The 26061-nt window shown below is 46.5% G+C and overlaps 1 protein-coding gene and 1 long non-coding RNA gene across 4 annotated transcripts in view; one reads left to right on the top strand and one right to left on the bottom strand.

Moving 5' to 3' along the window:
- LOC120387367 overlaps window positions 1-12468 on the bottom strand; it is a 31404-nt gene extending 18936 nt beyond the window's left edge. Inside the window, exons 1-2 of the long non-coding RNA XR_005590139.1 lie at window positions 12337-12468; window positions 7000-7051 (exon numbers count right to left, since the gene is read on the bottom strand). This is a non-coding gene — a long non-coding RNA (uncharacterized LOC120387367). The remainder of the gene's footprint in view (window positions 1-6999; window positions 7052-12336) is intronic.
- A 19-nt stretch (window positions 12469-12487) lies between these two features.
- The window catches only part of CLUH (clustered mitochondria homolog), a 55163-nt gene continuing 41589 nt past the window's right edge, over window positions 12488-26061 (top strand). Inside the window, exon 1 of one of the 3 annotated variants that reach the window (XM_039508027.1) lies at window positions 12488-12598. Coding sequence is in view for 1 of the 3 variants with exons in the window: in XM_039508025.1 (XP_039363959.1) it covers window positions 12699-12840 (142 nt within the window). In the remaining 2 variants the exon portion in view is untranslated. The other 2 variants (XM_039508025.1, XM_039508028.1) reach the window with 2 other exon arrangements.

The following is a 26061-nucleotide window of genomic DNA, read 5'->3' on the forward strand; positions in this document are numbered from 1 at the left end:
CTAAGGGCCAGATTTACTAAGGTATTTAGCGCCTGAAGATGTAAATAGGTCCCAAGTGTGATTTTCAAAAGTGCCTAAGCCTGTGAAGCACCTAAATCCCCTTGATTTCCATGACAGATGCCTGCTTTTGAGTATCGCACAAGGTCCCTATCTGCACTTTGAAAATCTGTCCCTAAGTGTCTGACCACTTCCAAAGCAAGGAACAGAAGGATGTAGGAAAAAGAGACAGAGCTGCACCTCTTAGGGGATGTCTACACTGCAATCAGATATGTGACTGCAGCATGCACTGGAATAGCAACACTAGCTTTAATCCAGCTAAAAATAACAGTGTAGCTGCAGTGTCACGGGCATCACTGCAGACTGTACAAGCACGCCAGGGACACTGGGTGTGTACTTGCATTGATAGCCTGTGCTGGAGCCCATACTGCTACGTCTTCACTGTTCTTTGTAGCCAGGCTAGCTAGACAAAAGGTAGCGTGGCTCTGCCAGCACGCGCTGCAGTCACACCTCTGACTGCACTCGCTGCAAACGGGCAGGAGTAGTACAGATAGCCAGTCATTTCAGGGCCCTTTACTAGATTGCTAGCTGCCTTCTGTTTTTGAGAAACAGCTCATTAGACTCCTTCTATTGACTCACTACACTGAAGTAATAGACTGTCATTTTAGATTCCACGCCAGTGCTGTTCAAAGCTGTCTTTGTGCAGCAAGTGTTCGCTGTAATCACTACACTGGGCATAGCTGTTTCTTCTGCCAGCAAAGCTGCTAGGGCCATTTATTTCTCCTGACAGCCGAACCTGATGGCATGAACAGGGCATCCTGTTTGGATCTTGCCTCCTCCTCAAGGTCGTCTTCCCCTATATTTTCTAATCACTGCTCTGCTACTGCTTAGTCCCTGGAGGTGTCAGTGAGTGGCTGAATTAGTGACAACCCATGCTGCGAGTTTACACCTGGCAAAGGAATAAAATGAGGCTTAACTAGGGGTGTGAGGAAGGAGGAAATAATCCAGGGCGATTATCTCATCCTATTTATTGCACTAGCCGAGCAGCTAGTGAAAGGAGATCTGTAACTATGATTCAATGGGCATGCTAACGCTCACCCTGAAATGTAGCAGGGAAGGGGGGGATCCACAGAGGAACTTGGGGATTGCAGCACCTAACTTTTAAGCACCTACAAAATCCACGAAAAACACCCTGCTCGACTTTGTCATCTGGGCTCCCTATACAATGAATGGGGAGAGAGAGGCGCCTAAGGATGAGATCCACAAAAGCCAGCTTGCTAGGCGGGGAGCTGCCTGAGCTAGCCAGTGGTGCTGAGGATGGGTGTGTCCTAAACCCCATCCCATCTCTCACAGAAGTGGGTGCCACCCACATCGTTATTTTTAGCCCAGTGGTTAGAGCACTCACTTGGGATGTGGGAGGCCCAAGTTCAAGTCCCACCTCTGCTGGGGGCGATGGCGGGGAAGGAGCCCACGTCTCTGAGGATTTCTGATGTCAGGCTCCCTTCTGTGGAAGCTGTTGCACTGTGGATCCGTAATCAAAGAGGGGTTGGAGCAGGGGGACTGGACTCGGGGTTTCCTGCTTCCCAGGTGGGGGCTGTAACCACTGGGATATAGAGTCATTCACCCTCTGTCTGACCCAACGACTGTTCCGCAGTAGATAAATACTAAAACAGGCAGTGGGCCAGAGAGAGGGAATGACCCTGTAGCCCAGTGGTTAGCCTCCCGGCTCAGGCCCTGCAGGCGACTTCGGCAAGAAAGCGCTTATCTTCCCCTGGTTCCAGATCACTCTGGAGCTTCGGTAGGAGATAGGCACCCGGCTGCCTAGAGGGAGGTAGCAGAGTACATGCCCAGAAGCAGAAACCTAGGCACCTAGGGGGTCGAGGACTTTTACCCTGCCCCGAAATAACTTAGGCGTCGAGTAAGTTCAGGTGCCTACAAGATTCAGTGGGAGTTTTGTGGATTGCAGTGGAGCCAACCCCAGGACTTAGGCACCTAAGTACTTCCATGGATCCCGCTCTACGCAATCCCCACATTACTGAGAGGAGAGTCCAGCTCAGTCACTCCACTGAAATTGTACCAAATTAATTAGTTTGTATTGAAAGAAAAAAAAAATCACACAGGAATTCCGGGCCTCATCCCCAGCTGGGATAAACTGATGCAGCTTCAGTGAAGTCAGTGGAGCTACACCACTTTGCACCCGCTGAGGATCTGGGCCCAACAATGGTGTTTCATCAGTACATGCTTGCTTGTGAGACTGGGGCTACCATAATGCTCATTTTGCTGGACACAATTCTCTTGTTTGTTAAGCTTCTTATCAACTTGTGGCTATAGTTGCCTCAGAAGCTCCTGCAAAGAGGTCTTTGGAAAAATCAGGAGCATTTATACTAGACATCCAAATTATTAACAAGAGAAAAATATGCATGCGCTAAGGGACACCTACTGTATGGGTCCAGTTTTCTTATAACGCTATGATGAGATACTCTGTTGTCTGTTTCTATTAAGGATTATTAAAAAGAGAAGGCCCTCTGCTGGCAAAGCAATGTAATAAGATTTCTACCATATAGTGAGCACGGATTGTTCACTATCCTGCTCTGATGAAACAATCTGCGGGAGAGCAATGAAAGCAATAAGCAATTTGCATTGCACTGTGGAAAATTATAGCTATGGAAATGCAGTATCCCTTCGACTTGATTAAGATTTGAACCTCGCCTTTGTAAATGGTTATTTCTCTCAGGTTCACAGAGGTTCTGCTGAGAACATTTCTTTCTTTGTGTGTTGGGGGAGAGATTAATACCAGAGGAGCTAATAAATTCACTGTGTACTGTTTTAGTTGGGTTTTATTTTAGCGGTGATTTGCATGGCTTCTCTTTTCATTTCTGGATAACCCTAACGGGCAGACTCAGTTACATGTTTATTATAAAATCATTGATGCAGAGACTGTAGCAGACTTCAGTATAAAAGAGAGAGAGAGGATACAATAGTTCTCATTTGTAAATAATTTCCTACCAATCATCTATTTCTCAGTGGCTGGGATGTAAATGGAACAACTCCCTCTGAGCTGTAGGAGCCTTCCTGCTTTCCTGATAAGTGTGGGCTCGTTCAAGGAGTTTATTTAATTTCCAGCTCTCTTCAACCATCCTTCCCCTCCTCTGCCTCCTGCCCACACCTTCCCTTTAGCTCTGCATGCAGGCTGCTCATGCTCTGAAGCCAAGCGGCTATACGCCTCACCAGCAGGTATCACTGCAACCCTGCAAAATCCTGATCAGAGATTACATGGAGGTGGCAGGGGGAGGGCACAAATCCCATTAGCCATAAAGCAACAAACATACAAAATGCATGTGATATTGGGCCTGATCTTTACCTTGCTTAGACCATTGTAACCCCATTGATGTCGATGGCATTACTTCTGATTTGCACCAGTGCAACTAAGGAGGAGGCGCAAGGACAGGTTTTGATGAGCCATAGACAAGACAGAGGAGCTAAATGGAGCACTTTCTATTCCTATGAGCTAAATCCTGAAGCCCCTACTCGATGTTCATTCACTCATGCCTCTGGCAAAGCTCCTGCTGACATCACTAAGGGTTTCATCTAAGGGTTTCTTTTATTAAAAACCGAGGGCTAGATTGTAATGCCCACTCAGATGGGCAAGATCCCACTTGCCATGACTCAGGATATTGCAATCTAGCCCTGAGTAAGGACATCAGGATTTGCCCTTTATTAATAATGTCATTTGAAGTTAGTTGTAAAGACCAGACCCTGCAGCCCTTTATGTGGGAATTCTTGCCTAAGAGCTTGCAGGATAAGCCCCTAAACTTCGTTATTGGCCTTTTTATTCATTGGTGTGTTTTTGCGGGGAGGCTATATATAAATATATATTTAGTTTTGAAGAGAAAACACTATGCTCGAAGCAGATATGTTGAAAAGAATCTATCGTTTTTTAATCTTTGTATTTATATAAATGATCAAAAATTAAAGTCGGTGGTCCTCCTTTTTAATCTGAAGCGTCATGTTAGACACAGAGAGTCCAAAGCAACAATGCACACCTAATGAAACACACGTTTTCTAACTACGGTTGATGGATGAGCATGTTTGTAGACTCTCTAGTGTCTGAGTGTAAATTAACTACACCTCTACCCCGATATAACGCTGTCCTCGGGAGCCAAAAAATCTAACCGCGTTATATCGAACTTGCTTTGATCCACCGGAGTGCGCAGCCCCACCTCCCTGGAGCGCTGCTTTACCATGTTATATCCGAATTTGTGTTATATCGGGTCATGTTATATCAGGGTAGAGGTGTATTAGAATGTAAGATATATATTCAAAAAGGAGATTTGTACTGTGCATTTATCCAGCACTTTCACAGACTCCCTGTGAGTCAGAAAGGATAAATAGAAGTTATATCTATACTGTATATCTCTATATGTAGAGGCACATATCAGGGAGTGTAAGAATTGAAGTCTGCGTGTTTTGTATAATATGTTTAATGTTGACTTGTAAAGCTTCACTACTAGATTGGAAATGGACGCATAGCAATAAGACTTTGTTGTTAAATGGATGTCTTGTATATACATGTGCTGGGAACTTTCTGTATACATCCTAGCAGTCATGTGACTTTCCTTTCCGTTTTAAATGATATTTTTTGTTCTGGAACTGTACAATGGCCTAAGGGGGTTGGTTTTGGTTTTGAATTTTGAATTCATAATGCTCTCTGCCAATGAGAAATTTCATCCCCTAGGATCACACCCACTGAACAGTAACCCAGCAGCTGGGTTGGGGAGAGAGAGGATGTTGTTATGTTGCTTGCCTATATTGTTCCCACGTCCCAAAACATGTCTGGAATCTGGCCATACCGACTGAACCAAAATGCAGATGGTTTCAGTCAATGATTCACTGAAAACGTCTCTTATTTTTTTGCCAAGGCAAGTCGGTAGGGAAATGTTCCCCACTGGCATAAATATTTAAAAAGCCATATTATCTGAATCGGTCAAGTGACGCTGCTAGACTTTGCATAAGCCCAACGCACTTGGTAGGTCTAATATAAGGGCCACTGGCTTATAACATTCCCCTCTCCCATCCAAGTTTAAAAGTGTGATTGTAAGTCTGTGTGTGTGTTATTCAGAATAATGACACTGAAAATGACCTTGTGAGGTTGCCCGCTCCCTCGGTGACATATATCAGTGGTGGAATCCTGACTCCATTCGGTTTGGCCATTGACTCCAATGGATTCAGGGTTTCACCACCACCACCCACCCACTCCCCCCAGTCTGCTCACTTTACAAGGTTCACATCACCACATGCACACAGAGTCTAGGACCTGAAAAATCAAGCCGTGCTCTTTCTGCCTCTCACGACAGCTGCAGCAAAGACTGCACCTTAGCCGACAATTCTGCTGAGCACGCGTGAGGCAGAAGAGAACCCAGATGACTCGCCCATAGCTGCATGGGCGCTACAGGGCTAACTGGAGCACAAACTTGTTACAAGTGAGCAGATCTGACTCCAGCACACAGGAGACTGGTATTAAAGTGCCCTTTTACCAAGTCACTTTTTCTGAGGATGGGCCAGAGTCACTCCATCGTGGCGCTGGCAGAAAGTCCATAGCAGCAGCAACTTCCTTTATGTCTGTGGGGCCAGTACAGCTAAAAAAAAAAAAAGAGGGGGTGGGGGCCAGGGAAGCAATGTTGGTCAGGAAAGTGGTGTCGCTAGAGTATGATCTCATTCAACGTTTCCCACCAGCAGTGCTCCAAAGGAGTTTCTGCAGAAATTAAAACTGCCCTTCGCCTGGTTAGAAACCCAGGGGTGGGGTGAAAGTAAACACTGCCTGCCTTCCGCTGGCCTAAATTCCCATATGACAGCTTAGCGGGCATGGCGGGTAGTCAAGTGTGAGCAACTAGGTATCCTTAAGGTCCCTTCTTCTGTACCCCACTAGCATATAACACCCATGAGTATCAGAACTCCCATAGACTTCAGCGGGAGTTTTGCCGGAGACAAGGTCAATAAAGCGTCACGTTAAAAACAAAGCCAAATGACAGTGCAGCAGATGTGCATGGCCTACAGGTAACCATGAGGTTTTTCGGGAGCAAAAGATAGTTATTTGGGCAAAATGAAATCTGATTCCGCAGCTATTTTGCTGCTGAGTCCTGGTCGGCAGACTGGAGGCACAAGGACACTGAGTGCTTTGCCAAAGGTAGTTCAGAGATTCAGTCATTTCATCAAATTAGAAACCAGGAGGACTCTCCTGACTCCGAGTCCTGTTACTGGCAACCCTAGATCGTGCTTCTTGCTTGTTCCAGTGCAGGCTGCTCCAGCAAATCTCATTGTAAGAACGATGCCGTCTCCTTAGTGCATGTCTGTTCTTGTCACTGTCTCTGCTTGCACTGCCATGAAGCCTGACTGCCAAGTCCCACGGGGAGGGAAGGATGGCCTTAGATTCACAGGTTGCTTCACTCACGCTGGATAACATCTGGATAATACCGGCGTGTTGTTGATTTCGCCTTCATGGGTGGGACCCACGCTGGGTAACCGAGAGACGTCCCAGACATGCTTTTTGCTACTTACTTACATCAAAAAGTACCTGTATTTCTAAAGGTCCATTCAGGATCCCGTCGGCCTCATGTACTGTATGAAAGCATGAAGATAAAAGTGCCGCTTCGCCACACTAGTGAGAACCTGCCCTCCACAACCTTGGCTCCCAAGTGCCAAGTTTTTTCTTTGGTTCCCTCTCTGCATGAGCTGCCCTTTTGGCTGACACTGGCAAGGCACTAACTGCACGTCAGCATAGAGAGTCCCAGGGCTCTACTGCGCTGCCTGGAGACATTCTACCGAAGCAGAGGTGAGTACCCCACACACCAATCAAAAAAAAACTAGGCGCCCCCCAAAACTGCATTCCCAGTGGAAAGGGGAATGCCGATGGGAAACTAAACCCAGAAACAGGGCTAGAGGAGACTCCATGAAGTTTCCTGGGAGCTTTGGAAGATAAAGATCCCGTGATCTAGTAAATCCTACCTTAATCCCACTCCCGGGAGACGTCTGGGACACTCAAGTTGCACGTGCATGCCTAGAAGAAAAGTGAAATCTAGGTCAAAATGCTTATTGAACCTTTGCAACACTAAGGGGGGCAGGTGAAGGCTCCTCCTTTCTGCATTAAATGTTACTGATACAATATTTAAAGAAAGATGCACTTTTCCTTTATTATAATTACAGTGATAACAAAACCAAAGCAGCATTAGGACAGGGACACCCCAGAAATTCTACACGTTTGAAAAAAGAAGCCCTCTCTAGCAGCCGGGTCTGTCCTTTGAGGCGCTACTGAGTTAACCCAATGGGAGTTGAGGGTGCTCTGCACCTCTCAGGAGTTACTCAGCACCTTTCAGAATTAAGTCCCAAATTTGCTCTTAGGCTTCACGGTAACGTGGATTGGTAGGGTGGATCACGCAACACGTACTCCCCTGCAGAATCCTTATTCACCCAAGTGAGGTCCTGCACAGAGGATGAATTGCACAGTTCTGTGAGCTGCCTATATGGCCTGCTGTGGGAAACCATTACAACGGGACAGAAGCCAAAGGTTTGATACTATTCTGTCTGAATGTTCAGTTTATTACAGGACATTATGATTTATAGCAAAAGAGGGGGCAAAGAGGTACGTTGTTGCTGACTGTGCTTTTCAAGATGTATTCTCTGCATACCCACAAACGACTTGTACTTCAGATGTCATTGTAATACGCCTTTTTCTTAATAAAGGACTCAAATCTGTATGGGTTTGCCTTTTCTTCCTCCAGATCTGCCCATTTGGGAAAGGAACTCAGGAGTGCCTGCACTGAAATGAAATGGCAGCCTATGCATAAATGGGGCAGAAAAGCTCTTAAAGAGGGAGCTAAGGATCAAATGCTTTTAAAGACAGCATAGTGCGCTGTTGGCTAATAATTTGGGGATCTATCCTCTGAGGGGTGCCCAGCCCGCTGTCATCTTGATCATGGGCTGGGACTGAATGTGGGACCCCCAGAGATGGAGCACGGATCTCTACAATGTGAACTAAAGGACCAACTCCTTTATCTACAGATATTTTATTGATATCGTAGCCAGTTTGTAATATGGTTGACCTCACATGCAGGTCACATGGAAGCACAACGGGCTAATCTGGGATTCCTAGTTGTGTGGGTGTATAATATTTCAACCCCAGTCGTAAGCAGAGTGGTAGTCAGGGCTTGTCTCTCCAGGAAAGTTATTTTGGATTAACTTTCATTTTTTCGGGATGAACTGCCTTGCGTGCACACACAAACGCTCTTTTTGCAAATTATCTAGCAGCTCATTGTGCATCAATCAGTGTGCTTTGGAAGTGGGTTAACTCTCTTTCAGAAAGAGTTATCCCAGAGTAAGGTTCGTGTGGATGCATCCTCATTTCAAATAAACTATTCTGCTTCTGGTACTCCTTCCACTGCTATCCCACACTGCATTGTGCACATTTGGGTCAGCCTGTCTACTTGTGTGTCCTCTACTGCTCCGGGGTAATCTTGACCAGAATGTCACCTTCCCATGTGCAACCAGATGCCCCCCTTTGCCATTCTAGCTTGTGATGAGTTCACACAGCCGGAATCACATACCCATGGCCTGTGCTTCTAATAACCAACCTCTACCAGGATTCTCCTGTCCTGCAAACAAGACCCCACCTAACTGTTAGCTAGTCCTCCAACCTCCCAGGGCCCTGTGTCACACAACTGTCCCTAGTTCACCATGCCATGTGAAAAGCACCCGTACCCCCTACCACTGCCACCAATTGTGGAGGCAGTTTGACACAGCATCCCAGATTTCCTCAGACTGCACTGGTATGAACACCATTGTGCATCGGGGTAGGTATAGATGGGCAGATATGGTGGTGCCTGAAGAGAGACTGCTGTGTAGATGGGCTTAATCATATTAGGTGCCACTGTGTCAGGTGAATGGGTCACAACCTGACTCTGCTTAACAGGATCTTATCTGTAGCGTAGGCAAGGTCCTCGGGCCATCACCCATCACACTCAGGGTTTAGAACGTGGGCCTTGGTGTAAAGCTAAAGGCATTTTCTACCAGGTTTTTAGAACAACTTACATCATCATATTAAACCTTCAAAAACACATGTCCCACTGCTCCTGCTCTGTTCCTGACTTTCCTACAAACTCCCCTGAGCTGTCATCCATTTAGTTCCTAGTCATTTAATGTTTTTTTTTAAATAAAAAAGAGTCCACCCCTGGCATCGCATCGAAACCAAACCATGCGCCCCTCTTGTTCCCTCCACCATCCTAATTACAGTAGCTGTGTGGCAGAACCTACTCATCGCAGACACCCCCCCTCATTGCTGGGCATGGCATAGCAGCCCTCTGGCACTCCCTGCCAACAGCTGCTCCAGCCCTGCCGTAGTCTGCCTCTGCCTGTGACTCTACCCTCCAGCCAGGTCACTTTTAATCCTACCCCTTCTGGGGTAAACCCAGTCCAACAGCCAGGCATCATCCCACCAGAACGTCCACCCAACATTAGGCTTTGGGGGCCTTCAAGTCCTGAGCTCTGGGGTCTTCACACCGCCCCCCTAGGGGAGCTGGTAGAAGAACCCAGGCCCACCCTCTACTCTGGGTTCCAGCCAGGATGCAGCAGATACAGTGTGTTTGTGTTGTATCCCGGGGCTACTTCCTACGGCGGCCCACAGCTCGGCCTTTCTCGCAGTCTCTTCCCAGGCTGACTTTTCTACAGAGCCCCCAAAAGGGAGACCCAAACTAGCTTTGGGGAACACCAGACCCACCGGGCCTAAGGAGAGTCTGCTTAGGCTCCCTTCACAGCCCTACCGAGGGCTTTGCTCCCTTCAGTTGCTCTCCCAAGGCTTGACACCTCGCACAGGTGTAACAGGTGGGGCTGCCTGAGCCCGCCGGCCCTCGTTAACCCCTGTCTCGTCAGTGTGGGGTCGGTATATCCCACCCTAGGCTGGTTGAGGGAGCAGTGCCCCGTCATAGCTGCGCTGAGCTACAGGGGAAGACCTTCCAGTTTTAATACGGACTTCTTGTGAGAGGGGCATCAGGATTGCACCCCGAGGCACAGACAGTGACCACATCTGGGGTGTGCCAGCCTCCTTGATTAATATGATAATTGCAGGGCTTTGAGATGTGAGTCTTGTTCCTGCAGCAGGACCCCCGGATTGAGATGTCTTTGGTGCACACATGCTGCATGGTTTTGGATGGCAGTGCTCTGGATGAAGTAGGAAGTGCAGGACTGTCACGCTACCCGTCACCATCAAGCAAATTGCCCAACATACTATGTCTAATGTATATTATTATTACTGCATTTATTATCTGTATTATCATAGTGCCTAGAGCCCTAATCATCATGATTATTGTTATTTGTATTACCTTAGAAACTAGCAGCCCCTGCCATGAACCAGGACTCCATTGTGCTAGGTGCTGTACAAACACAGAAGAAAAAAGACTTCCCCAAAGAATTTACAATCCAAGTATAATCCACCAGTGGTGTCCACTGAAACAATCCTTCCCTTCTCTTGTCCACAACTCACTTCAGGTCACATGCATTAGACTCTTCATAAAGATCTGCACTTAGAATTGCACTGGTTTAACTACAGGTGTAACCTTGCATTGATTTAGTTAAACCGGAGCAAGTTTGTGTGTAGCCACTGACTTTGGTTTAAACCTGGTTTACACTAGTTTAGTTTACACCTTGGGGACATCACACCTTTAGTACTACCAGGACAATGTATGTGTGTAGACAAGCCTAAAGCTGAGGAATAGCCTTTTGTGGGGTAGAATTTGCAAGGAGAATGATAATAGAGACAGTAAAAAGAACAGGAGTACTTGTGGCACCTTAGAGACTAACAAATTTATTTCAGCATGAGCTTTCGTGAGCTACAGCTCACTTCTTCGGATGCATAGAATGGACAATGCTGAAATAAATTTGTTAGTCTCTAAGGTGCCACAAGTACTCCTGTTCTTTTTGTGGATACAGACTAACACGGCTGCTACTCTGAAACCTGTCATTAATAGAGACAGTGACAGTTTGCTGGAAATGACTACTTTCAGGCCAGATTCTGATACCCTTCATGTTGAAGAATACCTAAGCAGTCCCACTGAAGGAAATGGGGCTACTCATGTAGTCACGGTGGTACTAAATCAGAGAGAAGAGACCAGAATCTAGCCCTTTAGTAGCAAACTCTCAGAAAAACAGAGAGGTTGCTATTAAACATAAGACTGATATTAGGTAACAGGCATCTCCGAAGCCACAAACTGAAATAAAATTTTTGCAGTTCAACCCAGCTCCTCCCAAAAAGCCTGAGCACAAAGATGACCTTGCAGCATATGGCATGAAGGTCAGCAAACTCAGGCTGTTTCAGACCAAGGGAGCAGGCAAATTCCAGAGTCAAATGACCTTTACTGTGAATAACCTCTCCCCCAGTCATTCTAACCTATATACTACTGTCTCACAAACCATGTATATATAGCTTTGCATACAGTAGTACATATATTGCATAATGTCATATATTATTACATATACCATGGGATAGATCAGTGATTCTCAACCAGGGGTATGTGTACCTTGGGGGTACACAGAGGTCTTCCAGGGGGTACATCAACTCATCTAGCTATTTGCCTAGTTTTACAACAGGCTACATAAAAAGCACTAGCAAAGTCAGTACAAACTAAAATTTCATACAGACAATGACGTTTATACTGCTCTGTGTACGATACACTGAGCTGCAAGTACAATATTTATATTCCACTTGATTTATTTTATAATTCTAGGGTAAAAATGAGAAAGCAATTTTTCAGTGACAGTGTACTGTGACACTTGTATTTTTATGTCTGATTTTTGTAAGCAAGTAGTTTTTAGGTGAGGTGAAACTTGGGGTACACAAGATAAATCAGACTCCTGAAAGGGGTACAGTAGTCTGGAAAGGTTGAGACTCACTGGGATAGATCAGTTTTTGCTATTGACTTTAACGGGTGCAAGACTGGGTCCTATATATTTATATACTTAGACCAAAGCGTTCAAACTTGGGTGCCTAAAGTTAGATACCTAAATCCATATTTAGGCATCTTGGCCTGATTTTCAGAAGGCACTCAGCACATTTAGAAACCAGGCCACATTGTTTAGCTGCCTAAATAAAGATTTGGGTGCCTCATGTTTGAAAAGGTTGGCTTATGTTATTTGGGATTTGTTTCAGATGCCCGGCCCTATGTTAATCCCTTCAGACAATACACAGGCTCTTGATATTATAGTCAGAATTGAAGCTGGGCTCTACTTAAATTGGCGCAAACATCCCATTATAATCACCTACGGCCACTGGTGTTTACCACGCTGACAAATATTTACCTTTCAGGCTGAAATATTCCATGATGCTCTCTGAAGGCAGATTATTATTATTAGTCTGTATGGAGAGGCACAGATAGATAGGTGGAGTGTAGGAATGGCCAGACAGACTTTGGCCCAGTATATAAGCCACCCCCCCCCACACACACACAGAGAGGTTTTTCTGGGCAGGCGCCTGTCCCTTTAAGGCGTTTCGGACGGCGGGGAGGTGTGTCCCCGCCGCCGAGCCGTAGTCAGCGGCGTGTCAGAGGTCGGGGTGCCCGAGGTGAGTGCGCACCACGTGGGGCTGTGACTGGCTCTGTCCTTCCAGCGGCCGCGGCAGGGCACGGAGTCCGGGGCAGGCAGCGGCGCGACGGGGGCCCGCCATGGTCATTAAAGCAGACGAGATGCCGCCGCCGGCGGCGGTGCCAGCCACGGCCCAGAGCGGGGAGGAGCAGCCGGAGCCCGGGCACCTGAGCAGCAAGCGGCAGCCGCAGCCAGACAGCGAGCCGCGCTCCGGGAGCTCCGGTGAGAGAGGGGGGCGCCCCGGACAACCCCCCCAGACAGCTCCCCTCGGGCGTTGGGGGGCTGCACGAGGGGGGAGACAGCCCCCCCAGACAGCTCCCCTCGGGCGTTGGGGGGGGCTGCACGAGGGGGGAGACAGCCCCCCCCAGACAGCTCCCCTCGGGCGTTGGGGGGGGCTGCACGAGGGGGGAGACAGCCCCCCCCAGACAGCTCCCCTCGGGCGTTGGGGGGGGCTGCATGAGGGGGAGACAACCCCCCCCCGAGAGCTCCCCATGGGCGTTGGGGGGCTGCACGAGGGGGGAGACAGCCCCCCCCGACAGCTTCCCTCGGGCGTTGGGGGGGGCTGCACGAGGAGGGAGACAGCCCCCCCGAGAGCTTCCCTCGGGCGTTGGGGGGGCTGCATGAGGGGGGAGACAACCCCCCCCGAGAGCTCCCCATGGGCGTTGGGGGGAGGGCTGCACGAGAGGGGAGACAGCCCCCCCGAGAGCTTCCCTCGGGCGTTGGGGGGGGGCTGCACGAGGGGGGAAGCCCCCCCCAGACAGCTCCCCTCGGGCGTTGTGGGGGGGTGCACGATGGGGAAACCGCCAGTCCAGGATCCCTTCTCTTGGGTACTGGGGGAGGGAGGGTTGCATAAGGAGGAGGGAACCCCTGGTAGTGGGCGGGGAAAAGGGGAGTTATGCAAGCAGGGAGCCAGCTACTCTTCTCCCCCCCCCCCATCCTTCTGGGGGAAGCCCTCCCCTACTGCCTTCTCCCAGTGTGTATTGGGGGGGGCTGTACACTGGGGAGCGTCCTCAGGATTGGGGGGCGGGGGATTTCCTCGCTGTTCACCCTCCCCTCATAGCGGGGTCTGGCCCATAATACGGAGGGAAGCTTTACCCTGTGCACACTTCCCTGAGGTACCAAAGAACTCAGCAACTGTCCGCGCAGGAGGGAGGGAGGGGGCTCCCCGTGCAACCCTCTTCTAATATGTAGGAGAGGAGATTCCTGACTGCAGCAAGGAACCTCCATGTGCTGGCTTGAGAGCTCTCCTCTGTGCTGTGTTCAGGCCCATGTACTGGGGAGTGTGTGGGGAAAGTTGTGCGGGGAGGAAGCTATACTTATCCAGGGGAGAGGCTGCTCAGTGGGGACTCTCTGTATTGTTGGAGGAGGGGCTGCTTAGTGGGGAGCTCTGCTGTGCTTGAAAGGGTTGATTTCCTGGGGATACTCTCGGAGAGTGTACACTGGCCACCCCATACTGTGTGTAAGGGCCCTCTCTGTATGCTGTAAGTGTCCTGTCCTATTGTACTGAGGGCTGTAGGAGAGCGGCCCTAATCAGGTTTTCCTGCTATGAGCTGATCACTTGTCTAAGCGACGTTGTACAGAGATCCCCCCGACCCTTATTGTTAGAAATACAGTCCTGACTCCACTGGAAGGTACAGTGGGGACCCTCATCTGTTGCTGTGAGAGTTTCCTGTATGGAGGTGTCTTCCTGAGGGGAAGGAGCTGAAGTGGGGGGCGTTAGGGAGTCTTTCTTCTTTCCTTCTCCTGTGCCCCCATTGCTATGTTTATCCTACATAGCAGGGTAGGCAACCTATGGCACATATGCCGAAGGTGGCACGCGAGCTGATTTTCAGTGGCACTCACACTGCCCAGGTCCTGCTTACCAGTCTGGGGAGCTCTGCATTTTAATTTAATTTTAAATTAAACTTCTTAAACATTTTGAAACCTTATTTACTTTACATACAACAATAGTTTCGTTATATATTATAGACTTATAGAAAGAGACCTTCTAAAAAGGTTAACATGTATTACTGGCACGCGAAACCTTAAATTAGAGTGAATAAATGAAGACTCAGCACACCACTTCTGAAAGGTTGCCGACCCCTGCTATGTAGGGAGGTTGCCTCTTTACTGGGAGATTCCAGTATATGTGGTGGGAGATAATGGATGCCAAGAATGCAGGGCAGCTTTCAAAGGAGAGAGTATTAAAAAAGGGTTGGCCTGGTCCTGGCCTTAATATTCTTGATTTAGCATGATAAGGAGGTAAAAAGTCTCCCTGTCCTTTATCTCCCCACCCCAGCTGGGTTTAAGCTATACAGGAAAAAAAAATCTTCAGGTTTTTATTTACTTTCAGTGTTTAAAGCGAAATCCTGGAGCAAATGATGAGATTATGTGCTGGGGGGGTGGGGAGTTCTAAAGAAAATTGGAAAAGAAGTACTTTTGTGCCCTTTTTTGCTGCTCTATGATGTACACAAAAGCGCTGAAAGATTTTTAATTCTGGCTGGTTCTGGCAGATCCAGCGAGACTTGACTACTTTAGGTGAATGGTGATCTATCCAGTGTAGAGAGTGAAAGCTGAGCAATCAAGAGGGGAAAGGATTTTAGTCACTATTAAACTTTCATTTTAATACCTATTTAATGCCAATGACTAGTCTTTTGAATAAAGAAAAACTGCTAGATTCAAAACCACCGCCCTGCAACCAAGTAGTAAACCCAGGACCCGAACTGGAGAGTTCTAAAGGAAAAGCAAGCGGAGAAGAATCTTTGGTAAACAGGGCCTGAAAGATTTTTGTAAGAAAGCCAAAAAATAAAATTCTTTAAGCCAGAATCGTTTACACACACTTAATGCCATGGCAGGTAACCAGTCTGTCGCAAAGAAGAGGCTTAGTGGTGGCTGGAGAAGAAGGGGGAAAGGAGTGACTGGAAGCAAAGGGCTTCTGCTTCTTACCGGTCCAGATTATTTTATTGCTGCTGCGGCCTCCTTTGATTGTCAGTTGCAGGGAGGGAATTTGCTTGCTTAGTTTAAATTCTTAACCTTCACCCTTCTCTTTTTCCCCGCCACCCCACCCCCCCGCGGTGGACGAATTTCCTTTGCATGGTCGGAGCAGATCTCTTCCAAGTCAATTGGCATCGCTGATTGTTTCTTTAACCCCCCCCCAAAAAAACCCACCCCCCAAAATCCTGGGGTTCTCCCTCCAGCTGCAGAAACGTGGACTAAGGGAACCCGAACAGCTCTGGCGGGGCTGTGCATGACACGAACGCCTCCCCTCGGCGGAAGGGGTCCTGGTATGGGTGGTGGGGGGGCGCTGGGTTTTCGGGGGGGGGCTCAGAAGAGGGGTTCTGGCTTTGGACCTCCTGGGGGGCGGAGGAGTTCGGGATGCGAGGGGCGAGGGGCTGGGAAGGGGCTGGGGCTGCCCCCTGCTCATCAGCCAGAAGTGGGCAGGGGAGCCCGGGAGGGCTGGAACTCAGCACCGGGGTCGCGCCTGGTCCTGCCGCTTCCTCTCCTAACGCCAATGAAGGTGACCTTCACTGGGCCACACCACTGTGCAGCCGCCCGAGGGGGGCGGGGATGGGCCTTCGCTGCTGTGTGTCCTCCGCCCCCGGCGCCCCTTGCTCCTCTGGGGCAGGGTCACTAAGCAAGGGGCGGGGGGGAGTGCAGAATACCCTCCCCGCAGAGAACCCTCGGTATCATCTTCCCCCCCCCCTCCGGTCTTGCACGTTGGTCTGCTCCGGGCCTGGGAAGGAAAGAGTCGGGAGCTGGGATTCGCCGGGGGAGGCGGAGTCCGATGTGGAGCGCGCAGGACAGCGGGGGGGGGAGAGAGAACGACCCCTCTCCCCCCCCCTCCCGCGCGCACACGTGGTAGCTCCCAGCCCGAGTGCCCGGGCTTGAGACAATGTAGCGACCCCGACGTTCCACGCGGCCCCGGCACGGGTCAGGGATTTAAAGGGACAGCGGCTCTCCCTGGGGGCTGGGAGTTTCGTGCTCCCGGGGCTCCATTGCAGGCTCCGGGGAGGTGGGGGTCCGGACTGGCAGAACTCAGGAGCCAGCCTGCTGCAGCAGTGCTGCCCTCCCAGCTCCCACGCTGACTTGCTCTGTGACCTTCAGCAGGCTGTTTGAACCTGCCCCTGCCCCTAAGAGGGATGCTGCCTCACAGGGGTGATGCGAGGCATAACTAATAAGTGTTGAAGCGTTTGAGGCGCTGAGGTGGAAGGTGCAAGAGGAGAGAACAGAACGATATTACAATAGAAGAGCAGAGCAGTTCCCCCTAATATTTGGGAGACTTCAGGTCTGTTTCCAGCCCTGCCACTGACCTGCTGTGTGATCTCGGGCAAGTCACTTTCCCTCTCAGCCTTTGTCAGTCTAGACTGTAAGTTCTCTGTACAAATCCCTAGTAAGAGCCTAGCACAATGGGGCCCAGATTTCACTTGCTGGTGTAATAAAATAATAGTTATTGTGCTGTCTGTGCTAGCATAATTGTGATTGCAAAACCATCAAGCAGAGAGTTATACTTTCAGGATTCACTCCTCTTTATGATGCCTTGGTAGTGTAAATATAGATTTCATCTTTACTTCATTTTTTTTCAAATCTCTTATCAATAGTCTTATGGTGAATTTGACAACATTATATAAAATATCCTGCCCCAAATTGTTTCAACATGCTGGAATAATGTGCGGACTGCAGTTCTGTGTGAAAGAAGAGTGTATTCTGTGGTGGCTGGTGTGGCAGGAGAAGGCCACTTGAAAAATTTGCTTTATACATTTTCCCATGAATGTGGTTTAAGCTACAGTGCAAAGATTTCCCATGATCACAGACTCACATTTTGTCTTTGGTAATTGTATTTTGAAGGGGGTTAAATTTCTGATCTTTCCAGAACCTGCTCATGTGTTTACACTATACAAAGTAGGGAGCCATGTATGTGTATAATTTCTTACCTGATGAACCTGCAACACAAGTACTGAATGCCTAGAAACTTGGCTTTAATTTTGTCTTTGCGTAAGGTATTCAGATTAAATGGATGTTTATTTTTCGAGAAATCCTGATGTCCTTACTCGGGCAGACTCCCACTGATGTTCTGATGGGAGTTTGCCTCAGTTTTAGGACCTTGGGGCTTAGTCCTACATTAGGTAAAGTTTTTTAAAATCTTTTCTAGAGGCTCATCATTGGGTTGATTCCTAGAGGTGCTGAACAACTGCAGTGTCTTTTGGAAGTTCCTTCCGGTCATGGACACTGTACCCTTCTCAGAATCCAGCCCTGTGTTTGCTACATTTGTGTGTCCTGAGTTTCATGCTCATGGAAAAAGTGCCTGATGGGCAATTCTAAGGTTGACTTATATCCACAGACTAGGTGCTGTGCTAGCAGCAATAGTGGTACAAGCACCCCCATGCACTGTTCCATCCATGTGCTGCTGTCTCCTGATTTGGAGGGGAAACTTCTAGGGGTGAAAGTATTATTCAATCTCTGACCTATCTGTTGAAATCACCACTTAGCGCCAGTTGTGGTAATGGTTGATGGGGTTGCTTGTCCAAAGGGAATTGTCCTGAGGCCACTAAACTCACTTCAGATATGTTGTATATAACATAACCATGCAAATTGTATTCCATTGGTGCCAATGTTTCTGGATCTTAGTCTCTCACTATTAACAAAATATCCTAACGTTATTGTAGAAACTAAAGCTTGAGCATTTTTAAGAGATGTCAGAAAATATTCAAGAAGGGTCATTAATCTCAAAAATTGAGAGGCCAGATTAGGAGAATTAAAAATAATATGCAGCATAATCCCCTCCAAATAAATAAACAAAAACATTAGAGTTTTTGATTGAACATGCTTAGCTGATTATCTATCATCTGGCCATCCTGTAACATTAAATTAGGGAGACGGGGAGGCTGAAGGGAGTGGGTAATGGCAGTGCTTAATTTGTAATGAAAGAGGTTCTGTGGCTCAAGCAGTTAGGTGCCGAGGCTCAAGTAATTTTTTTTTACTTTCATAACTGACCCGGCAAACCCAGAGGTGCTGGGACTATGAACTGCCAAACAGATGTGCCAGGGCTCAGCTGGGCAAAGGGGATCTGGAGCCATTTGCCTATAGGTCTCTAATTCAAATCCATTGCAGGTTGATAGTGACCAGTGATCAGGTTGCTCAGTGATCTGTGAGTGGGTCACTTTAGTCCATTTCTTAATAGTCAGATATTACAATCACTACCCTCTGTTGTCAATCCTAGCTGAGGGGCTCACCCACAGGAATGCTGGGGGTGCACCTGGGAAGCTTGCAATGCCGCTGTCCCTGTTCTATTAGTACTGTGAATAACTAGAGGGTTTTATCTTTAGGGCTTGTGAAAGGTGCCCTGTTGAGAACCCTAAAGGCACATTTTTAAAAAAGCATCTCATTTGGGAAAACTTGAATCTTAACGTGAAAGGTGCTCAGATTTGTACTTTTTTAAAAAAAAAAAAAGTGTTGTGCAGAGGATCTTATAAACTTGAATGTTGATCCCAAACTCAACCCCTTCCCTGATAATCTTTAATAATAATAATTAATAATAAGTACATAAAGCAAGGGGTGAGAGCCATACACTTTGTGGAAGACCTACATCTAAGTGAGAGAAGTTTGCACCTATATTTGATCTGACTGAAACTTTTAAAATTGGTCAGTAATAAGCTGTTGAAGCTTATACCTAAGCCGAAGTCCATTTGTTTTAGGTGACTGAGTGGACTGGAAGTAATTCAAGGATGCAGGAATGTCATGTTGAGCACATTTTTTTTCCTTCAGGTTTTTTTTCAAATGGATGACATGTTTGCAGTTCCACTAACTTAGTTAAAAAATTACAGTGCATAATCTTGTGCTTCAGGGCATTAACTGATTGCTAGCTGGTGTTGGGTGGAAAAATTCCTGTCCATGTTACAGCATCGCACGATTGGCCAGGTACTTTTTGGAGGGCTTTCACTTTCTTCTGAAGCATCAGGTGTAGGCCATAGGCAGGAGGAAGATACTGCATGCGTTCTGGCCTAAAAGCAGTTTACCTATACTACTTATAAATCCTTCCAACATCCCTGTGAGGTAGAGCAGCGTGATCACCATAGAGGAAACTGAGAGGTTAAATGATTTGTGCACAGCCACAGAAGGAGTCTGCCAGAGCTGGCATTAACGTTTCAGAGTTCCTGGCTCTCAGTCATGTGCTAAGGTGAGAGAGATCAAGGTTTGGTTCCAGTGTGACAATTTCTGTGTATTGCTTAACAATGTTACACTAGTAAGTGAAACGTTACTTTGTTTTAAGGGAGTTCTGCCTGTATTGTGTGGAAGCTAGGTGTAATTTTGTAGCTGCTGAACTCTGAGTTTGCTTGTAGCTGATGAAATGCTATCTTTTCTTTCTCTTACATGGAGGTTTCTTTTAAAACCCCTCACACTCTTTGGCCATGTAATGTTTTCCAGCAACGACAGGATAGCTAACCCTTTGGTTTAGTTAACCTATACAAAGTCAAGAGACGGTGATAATGCATTTCCTGGATTACTAGCATTTTTACTGCTGTCACTGCTTCAGATCTGAGCTTGTCTCAGCTGCAGATTTAATAATAGTCAGCTCAAAGGAATGCTGTTCACCCGACTTCTTCTAGCACCTCTCAGAGCCATCTTTCCTGGCTTTTCTAGATACAACTCTTCTAGTTCTACCACATGTTCCAGGTACGTCTTGTTGCGCCATTGGTTTGAACAGGCATTGTGGGAAAACGGCTGTTGACATGCAAGTGCAGTCGTACAGCAGTAACGAGGTCAGGAAACTGCTTTTTAATTGGAGGATTTGCTATGACTGTCTGTCACTCGACCATGGAAGTTTTAAAGGGGCTGATGTTTAGATTGTAGAGCATGGCTTCTGTCTTCGGTTGCCTGCAAGTGAGTGATAGCAGTCGGGAAGGTATTCAGATGGCAACGTTGGAGGCTCTATTTACTTGTTGCGTGTTTGGTTGGTCAGTTTAGGCAGTCCATCGTTTTGAGGAGTTATTTAAGGGTCTGGCGTTCCTGTATTGTTATATGTGTTTGTAAAGTAACCATCAGTGGAGAGTGTAGGATTTGGCTGGAGCACACACTGTAAAACAACATCACTTCCTCAGCAGTGAAATCCATGACTGGCTTTGTGTTTGGAAGCAGATCAACTTTCAAACACCACTGTCTCTACAGGCCTGTGCACCAACATCAGTGGTGGACATGTCTCCCTTCAGAGAGACCATAGGCAGTCTCTACACAAGGGAATCTTCTAAAATAACCCTCCCCTTTTCATCTGGAACTAGTGATACCCTGGGTGGAAATGGTTTGCTAAAATCCTCTGTTGTAGACAAGGCCCTAAAGACTCACTTTTTTTACGAGGCCTAAAAGAAGGGAGAGTGAAAAGCAATAAGAATTTGGGAGAAGGTAGGGAGGCTCTCTATTCAGCCACATTAAAAATCCAGATATGCACATAAAGTAACCAGTCATTACTGTAACTCTCCTCTTCCCTGTTTCTTTATGCTTCAACTCTCTCTCCCCCTGCCCCATTGTGGCATGTCTCAGGTTAGACTGTAAGATCCTTGGGGCACAGTACAGGTCTTTCATTTGTGCTGCAAGACACTTCCTTAGGCACTGCATAAATAATAGTAAAAACGCTTGTTCTCGTCTCCGTAAGCACATGAGCACTTTAATTAAACAAGCTTTTCTGTATAGACCATATGTCAGCTGCTACAAATGGAAGAGCTTTGCGGTTTTTTTGTTTTGTTTTTTTAAACCGCTCTTAACTAGAATAATTTGTTAATCTGTCTTTGGCTCTTAGTAAGTGGTATTACAGACCTTTAGTCCCTGTAACAAACTCTCCTGCCCTTAAGGAGGGGCAGAACTACCTTCACTGGAATAAACTTCATTCCAGCTTCCAGGAAAAGTTATATCTCTGCTATTGTATTTTGAAATCTTTGCTACTGTATTTCTGTCTTCTCCCTCCCCCTTACCCTTTCTTCTCTGAAGGAAAATTTTAAAGGATCAGTCCACTTAAAATAAAATTCCTTATCAGTTACTAAGACTTCTGATTTTTAGAAGTGCCCTTAACCTAAGTTTCCCTTTGTAGGGTCTCTTTAACTCCAGAAAACCAAACCAGTGCTAAAATTATCCCTGTGCTGAGTTCCAGGTGCCCTTACCCATCTGTCTTGTTTTGGGTTTTTCCCCTCCATTTGGGAAGTCAAGATACAGTTTCCTGTAGTTGCTGATATATATTTTTTTTAACTTTGCACTTTGCCTTAAGCGCTGGCCTTTCGACACAGTTTGGGAGCAGTGTTTGAACTGTTTACCATTGCAGCTAAGCCTTTTGGCCAGCCAATGGTAGAACCACGTTTTTAAAAAAGTTTTGGCCAGCCAAACCATGCTGGAAATTGGTTGAAATGTAACTCCCAGACTTGGCCAGTGTAGGAGAGGGACTCAAGATGCTAAATCCAAACCTTAGAAAGCATTTCAGTGACTGCGGGAAAGAGCCTCTGAGCCAGCAGGACTGACACAGCACAAATGAATGTGGCCTGCAGGGGCAACTACTGCAAAACGATTTTTCCGGTATCCACGAAAGAGCATAAAAGGTGCAAACTTCTGCCTGAACTAGGACCACTCTTGTTAAACGTGGCTTGAGCATGGTTGGGCCTAACCGATCAGATTCTGGTGTGACTCTGCTCTCTTTAAAAGAGTGAAGAATTTCTCCCATTTAAATAGCCGTGTTGTTATATGTAGTGTCCACTGAAGAGACTCCCAGTACCGCACTTTCCGTCTCAGGTTTATCTCCTGTTTTAACTGGAATGGGCATCGCTTTATCCGTGGCGCTGATGAACTCCTTTGGTCAGCTACAAACTACAGGGAGTGAAGGAACTTCACATGACACAACTCTGTGTGTCCTGAGTCCTCTGGAGACTAAACGTGATGCTTATAACCCTTAATGGTACCTACAGATGGCTTAAAATAAACATGGATTTACAGATCCCAGGGGACAACTCCAACCCACTTACTTAGGGGCACTCACTAAGGAAAAGGTGTTGGTTGCATCAAAAGAGAAACGATGGAAATTAATTTGGAAAGTTGGAACCTCCAGGTTATGGATGCCCCCTGATGGGATGGAGAGAGGCAGATCCCATGACATCCTGCCTCTCTCGATGAAATCTTCAGGAAATAATCGATCCTCCTTTGAAGATGGCATAAGCTTTTGGGGTCCCTATTAAACTTGCTTCGTCCTACAGAAATATCACTCACTATAAGTGAAACTCTACCCAATGCCTTCACTGTAGCTGGTTAACTTTCTTCTGGTGAATGTAAAATACTATAGCTTGTGCTGTATGCAGTACATTCTCTCTAGTTCAGGTCCAATTTGAACTAGCTTAATTTTGCTGTTTGTATACCTACCATTAGTAGGAACTCTGGTGGTGTTAATGATCTGATCACAATTTTTGCTATAAGAGCAACTTCATATAGGATCCTTTTATTGCTCGTTCTTGAACCAGTATTGCCTTTAGTGTGCGCACGAATAGCTTAACTATAACTTGTTCAATCTGAGCTAATGGTTTGGCCAAAATTCCCCCATGGAGTAAATAGATCCAGCTCCTGTGCTAGTCGCACCTGCTTCAATTGGGTCTCTATTTGGCTCTTTATTTCCAGCTAGGGGCCATGTACACACTGTGTAGAAGGAAAACGATACAGTTGGTGAATTTACAGCTTTGGTAACTAGAATTCAGTTTAAATTGGTTGCAGTTAGAAAAGCCATTTTAAAATAGAATGAGTCTGTTCCAGGAGGGTCTCTTCTCGGAGATTGTCTTTTACACAAACACCCACGTGAACTTAAAGGGGTTTTTAAACTGAAGTCTGGAGCATATACAGCTTGTGCTTCTATGTATAAGGAGGTAGAGTTGAAGCTGTTAGTATATCTGCCGTTTCCTGATGCTTCTGAAAGAGACATTAGTTGGAAGATGTGGACCTTTTTAAGCATTTCAAACTTGGCACTAGATCCTGAAGATAATGGGGCTTCTCGTGACTAAGGGTTTGCTTAGGCCCTTACTGCGTCTTACTTAGAAAAGGGGCAATGAGTCAGAAGTCCTAAAAAGGGAAATCTTAGCTGCCTTGACTGGATCTGGAGTTAGAATGAGTTTCGATGGGAGAGCTTTTTGTTCTGCTGTTTTAAAAAAGCAAAATACAAGAACAATAGAAGCTAATCGGGGATTTAATTTTGTATAGAGAACTTTAAGCCTGTTTTTTTCCTCCTTCCCAACCTGTTCGTTCCATTTTTTTCTTGGCAGGGCATTAGCTGGAGTACAGAATTCTGCTACGATGATTGGCTCAAACTTCCTAAAATTTTCGTAAGAGAAATGATTCTTCTGTTATGTCTATGGGTGTGGGATTGACTGTTAACAAATGTGTCTATGACATGGTGTCTGTCTTCACCCTACCCTTGAGACGTTCACAGCAGAGACAGGATTTGTTTTTTACCTCCGTAAATTTGGAGTTGGCCTATCTTAGAGTTCACAAGAGTGAATTACAACTAAACTAGATGCAAACATTTAAAATTACTTAAGCTATAGCAAAACTGAAGGAGATGCTTTGACTAGGAGCATAAAACTTGCCATTGCAAAGTCTAATCTTCTGGTTCTTCAGGCTGAGTATCTTTCTTGGAACATGACTTTGTAATAGTCTTCCTTGAAAAGTTAGTTTTTTTTTCCCAATGTAGCTTTCATTAGCGGATATGTCTCCAAAGGAAAATAACTGTCCGGTAACACCACAGAAGCAAATATAATTAAGAGCCTACTAGACACTTTACTGGGGTACATGTGCCCACACATTAGTGGTGCTTATCCTGAACTGAGAGAGGACGAGAACAAGGAGGGTGGTTGGGTTTAGTGGTTTAGTTTTGTCCTTTGAATACTCTTGTCTGGCAGCTTTGATTTGTATTGTCGCCTATGAGATAGTAGGGTTTTTAGTGCTCTTGTTACAAGGTGAAAATCTATAACCTACAACTCCTGCAAAGTTACTGGGGATTCCTTCAGTTAGTTTGAAATAGAGGCATTTTGTGGGGCCAGAAAACTCATTTGGCAACTCTATCTACCTAGTTCACTCCTCTCAGTCCCTTTTTATGCCAGTCTGTTTAATATGGATGCCTCTGCATAAGCCTAGGCATGCCATAGTAACTAGCCTTGTTCTGTAATTCAATGCATCTTATTTGTTTATAAACTTGGCAGAGCTGAAATGCTGTAACATGGTCCCATACTGCATCGGTACAGAGCCTGGTATCACCGCTCTATTTATAACTTGCTGCTGGGTTCTAACAGTCAGGCTCAGATCAACTCTCTCTAAGACACTTTGAAAAACTTTGATTTTTTTCTCCCGTCTCTGGGGCAGCGGGGAGAGGAGGAAGTCTTCAACTTTGGGGAACTTCTATTTTACTTTGTGGATGTCCTGGCATTCTGCAACTGGATATTTTGAAGACCGAGGCAAAGATGTTTGGAAGATGAAGGTCACTGGAAGGAACTTTGGGAGAACTCCCGCTATGGTGAATCCAAGGTTTAAATCTGCGTAAGATATCAGAAAGGAAGAAACAGATGAGTGTTTAAGAGAATACTTTCTTTGTTCCCTGACATGTCTCTTTGCACGCTAGCAGTCTAAATTTATTAATCTTGTGCTTTTTGTCTCATGGGGTTCAAATAAGAATTTTCTTAGAAAATCTGATTCGCTAGCTACGTGGCAGCATTAACAAGTCCAGACTCTATACCATGCGAGACCTGTCTTTGTTGTGTACTTTAATATATGTGTACAAACAAGAGATTGCAAACAAAACGTACTTCTCCCGTTTGGTCTTTTATCTGTGCAACCTGTAATCATGGGAAACAGTATCTTTGCAAATTGCTGCAGGCATGTCACTGATCTCATCTTCCAGACACACAGCTTTAATTCGGCTGAGAGGGCCCCTCTCTTACCCAAATCTCCCGTTAGTTGCACTGCATCGCCTGATGTCTCTCTCCCTGTTCAAATGAAGTTAGATGTCTCGGAAGCTTGCAAGGGCGTGCCGCTGTATCCGGACATTATTCTCAGCAATGCATCGAATGAAAGTCTGCAAAAATGGCCAGAATATGTTCAAGGCTTACCCAAGGAGAAGGCCAGTGAAGAAACGATGAAGGCCTGTGAAAACAGCTGCTCGAAACTCAGTGTTGCTGTTGCTAGCTTAATAAAGCAGACAGAGGCATCTTCTGCTCTGGCTGTCCTTCCTGGCGACCTTGAGAAAGGATCAGCTACACAGTTAAATCATTCTCAGTCATTTGAGGCCTGCCAGAATTGCGGGAAACTTGAGGCCAATGGCCTAGACTCTAAATCGTTCAACCAGGGAGAGCCTGTGGTACCAGCTGACAAAAGAACTGCAGCCCATAGAATGTCTATTGTTGATTGGCAGCAAAACAGAGACGTTTCTAAGAGGGGAAAAGCCTCCAATTTGGAACCATC

This window comes from Mauremys reevesii, linkage group 20 (genome assembly GCF_016161935.1).
Source record: "Mauremys reevesii isolate NIE-2019 linkage group 20, ASM1616193v1, whole genome shotgun sequence".
Classification (NCBI taxonomy): domain Eukaryota; kingdom Metazoa; phylum Chordata; order Testudines; family Geoemydidae; genus Mauremys; species Mauremys reevesii.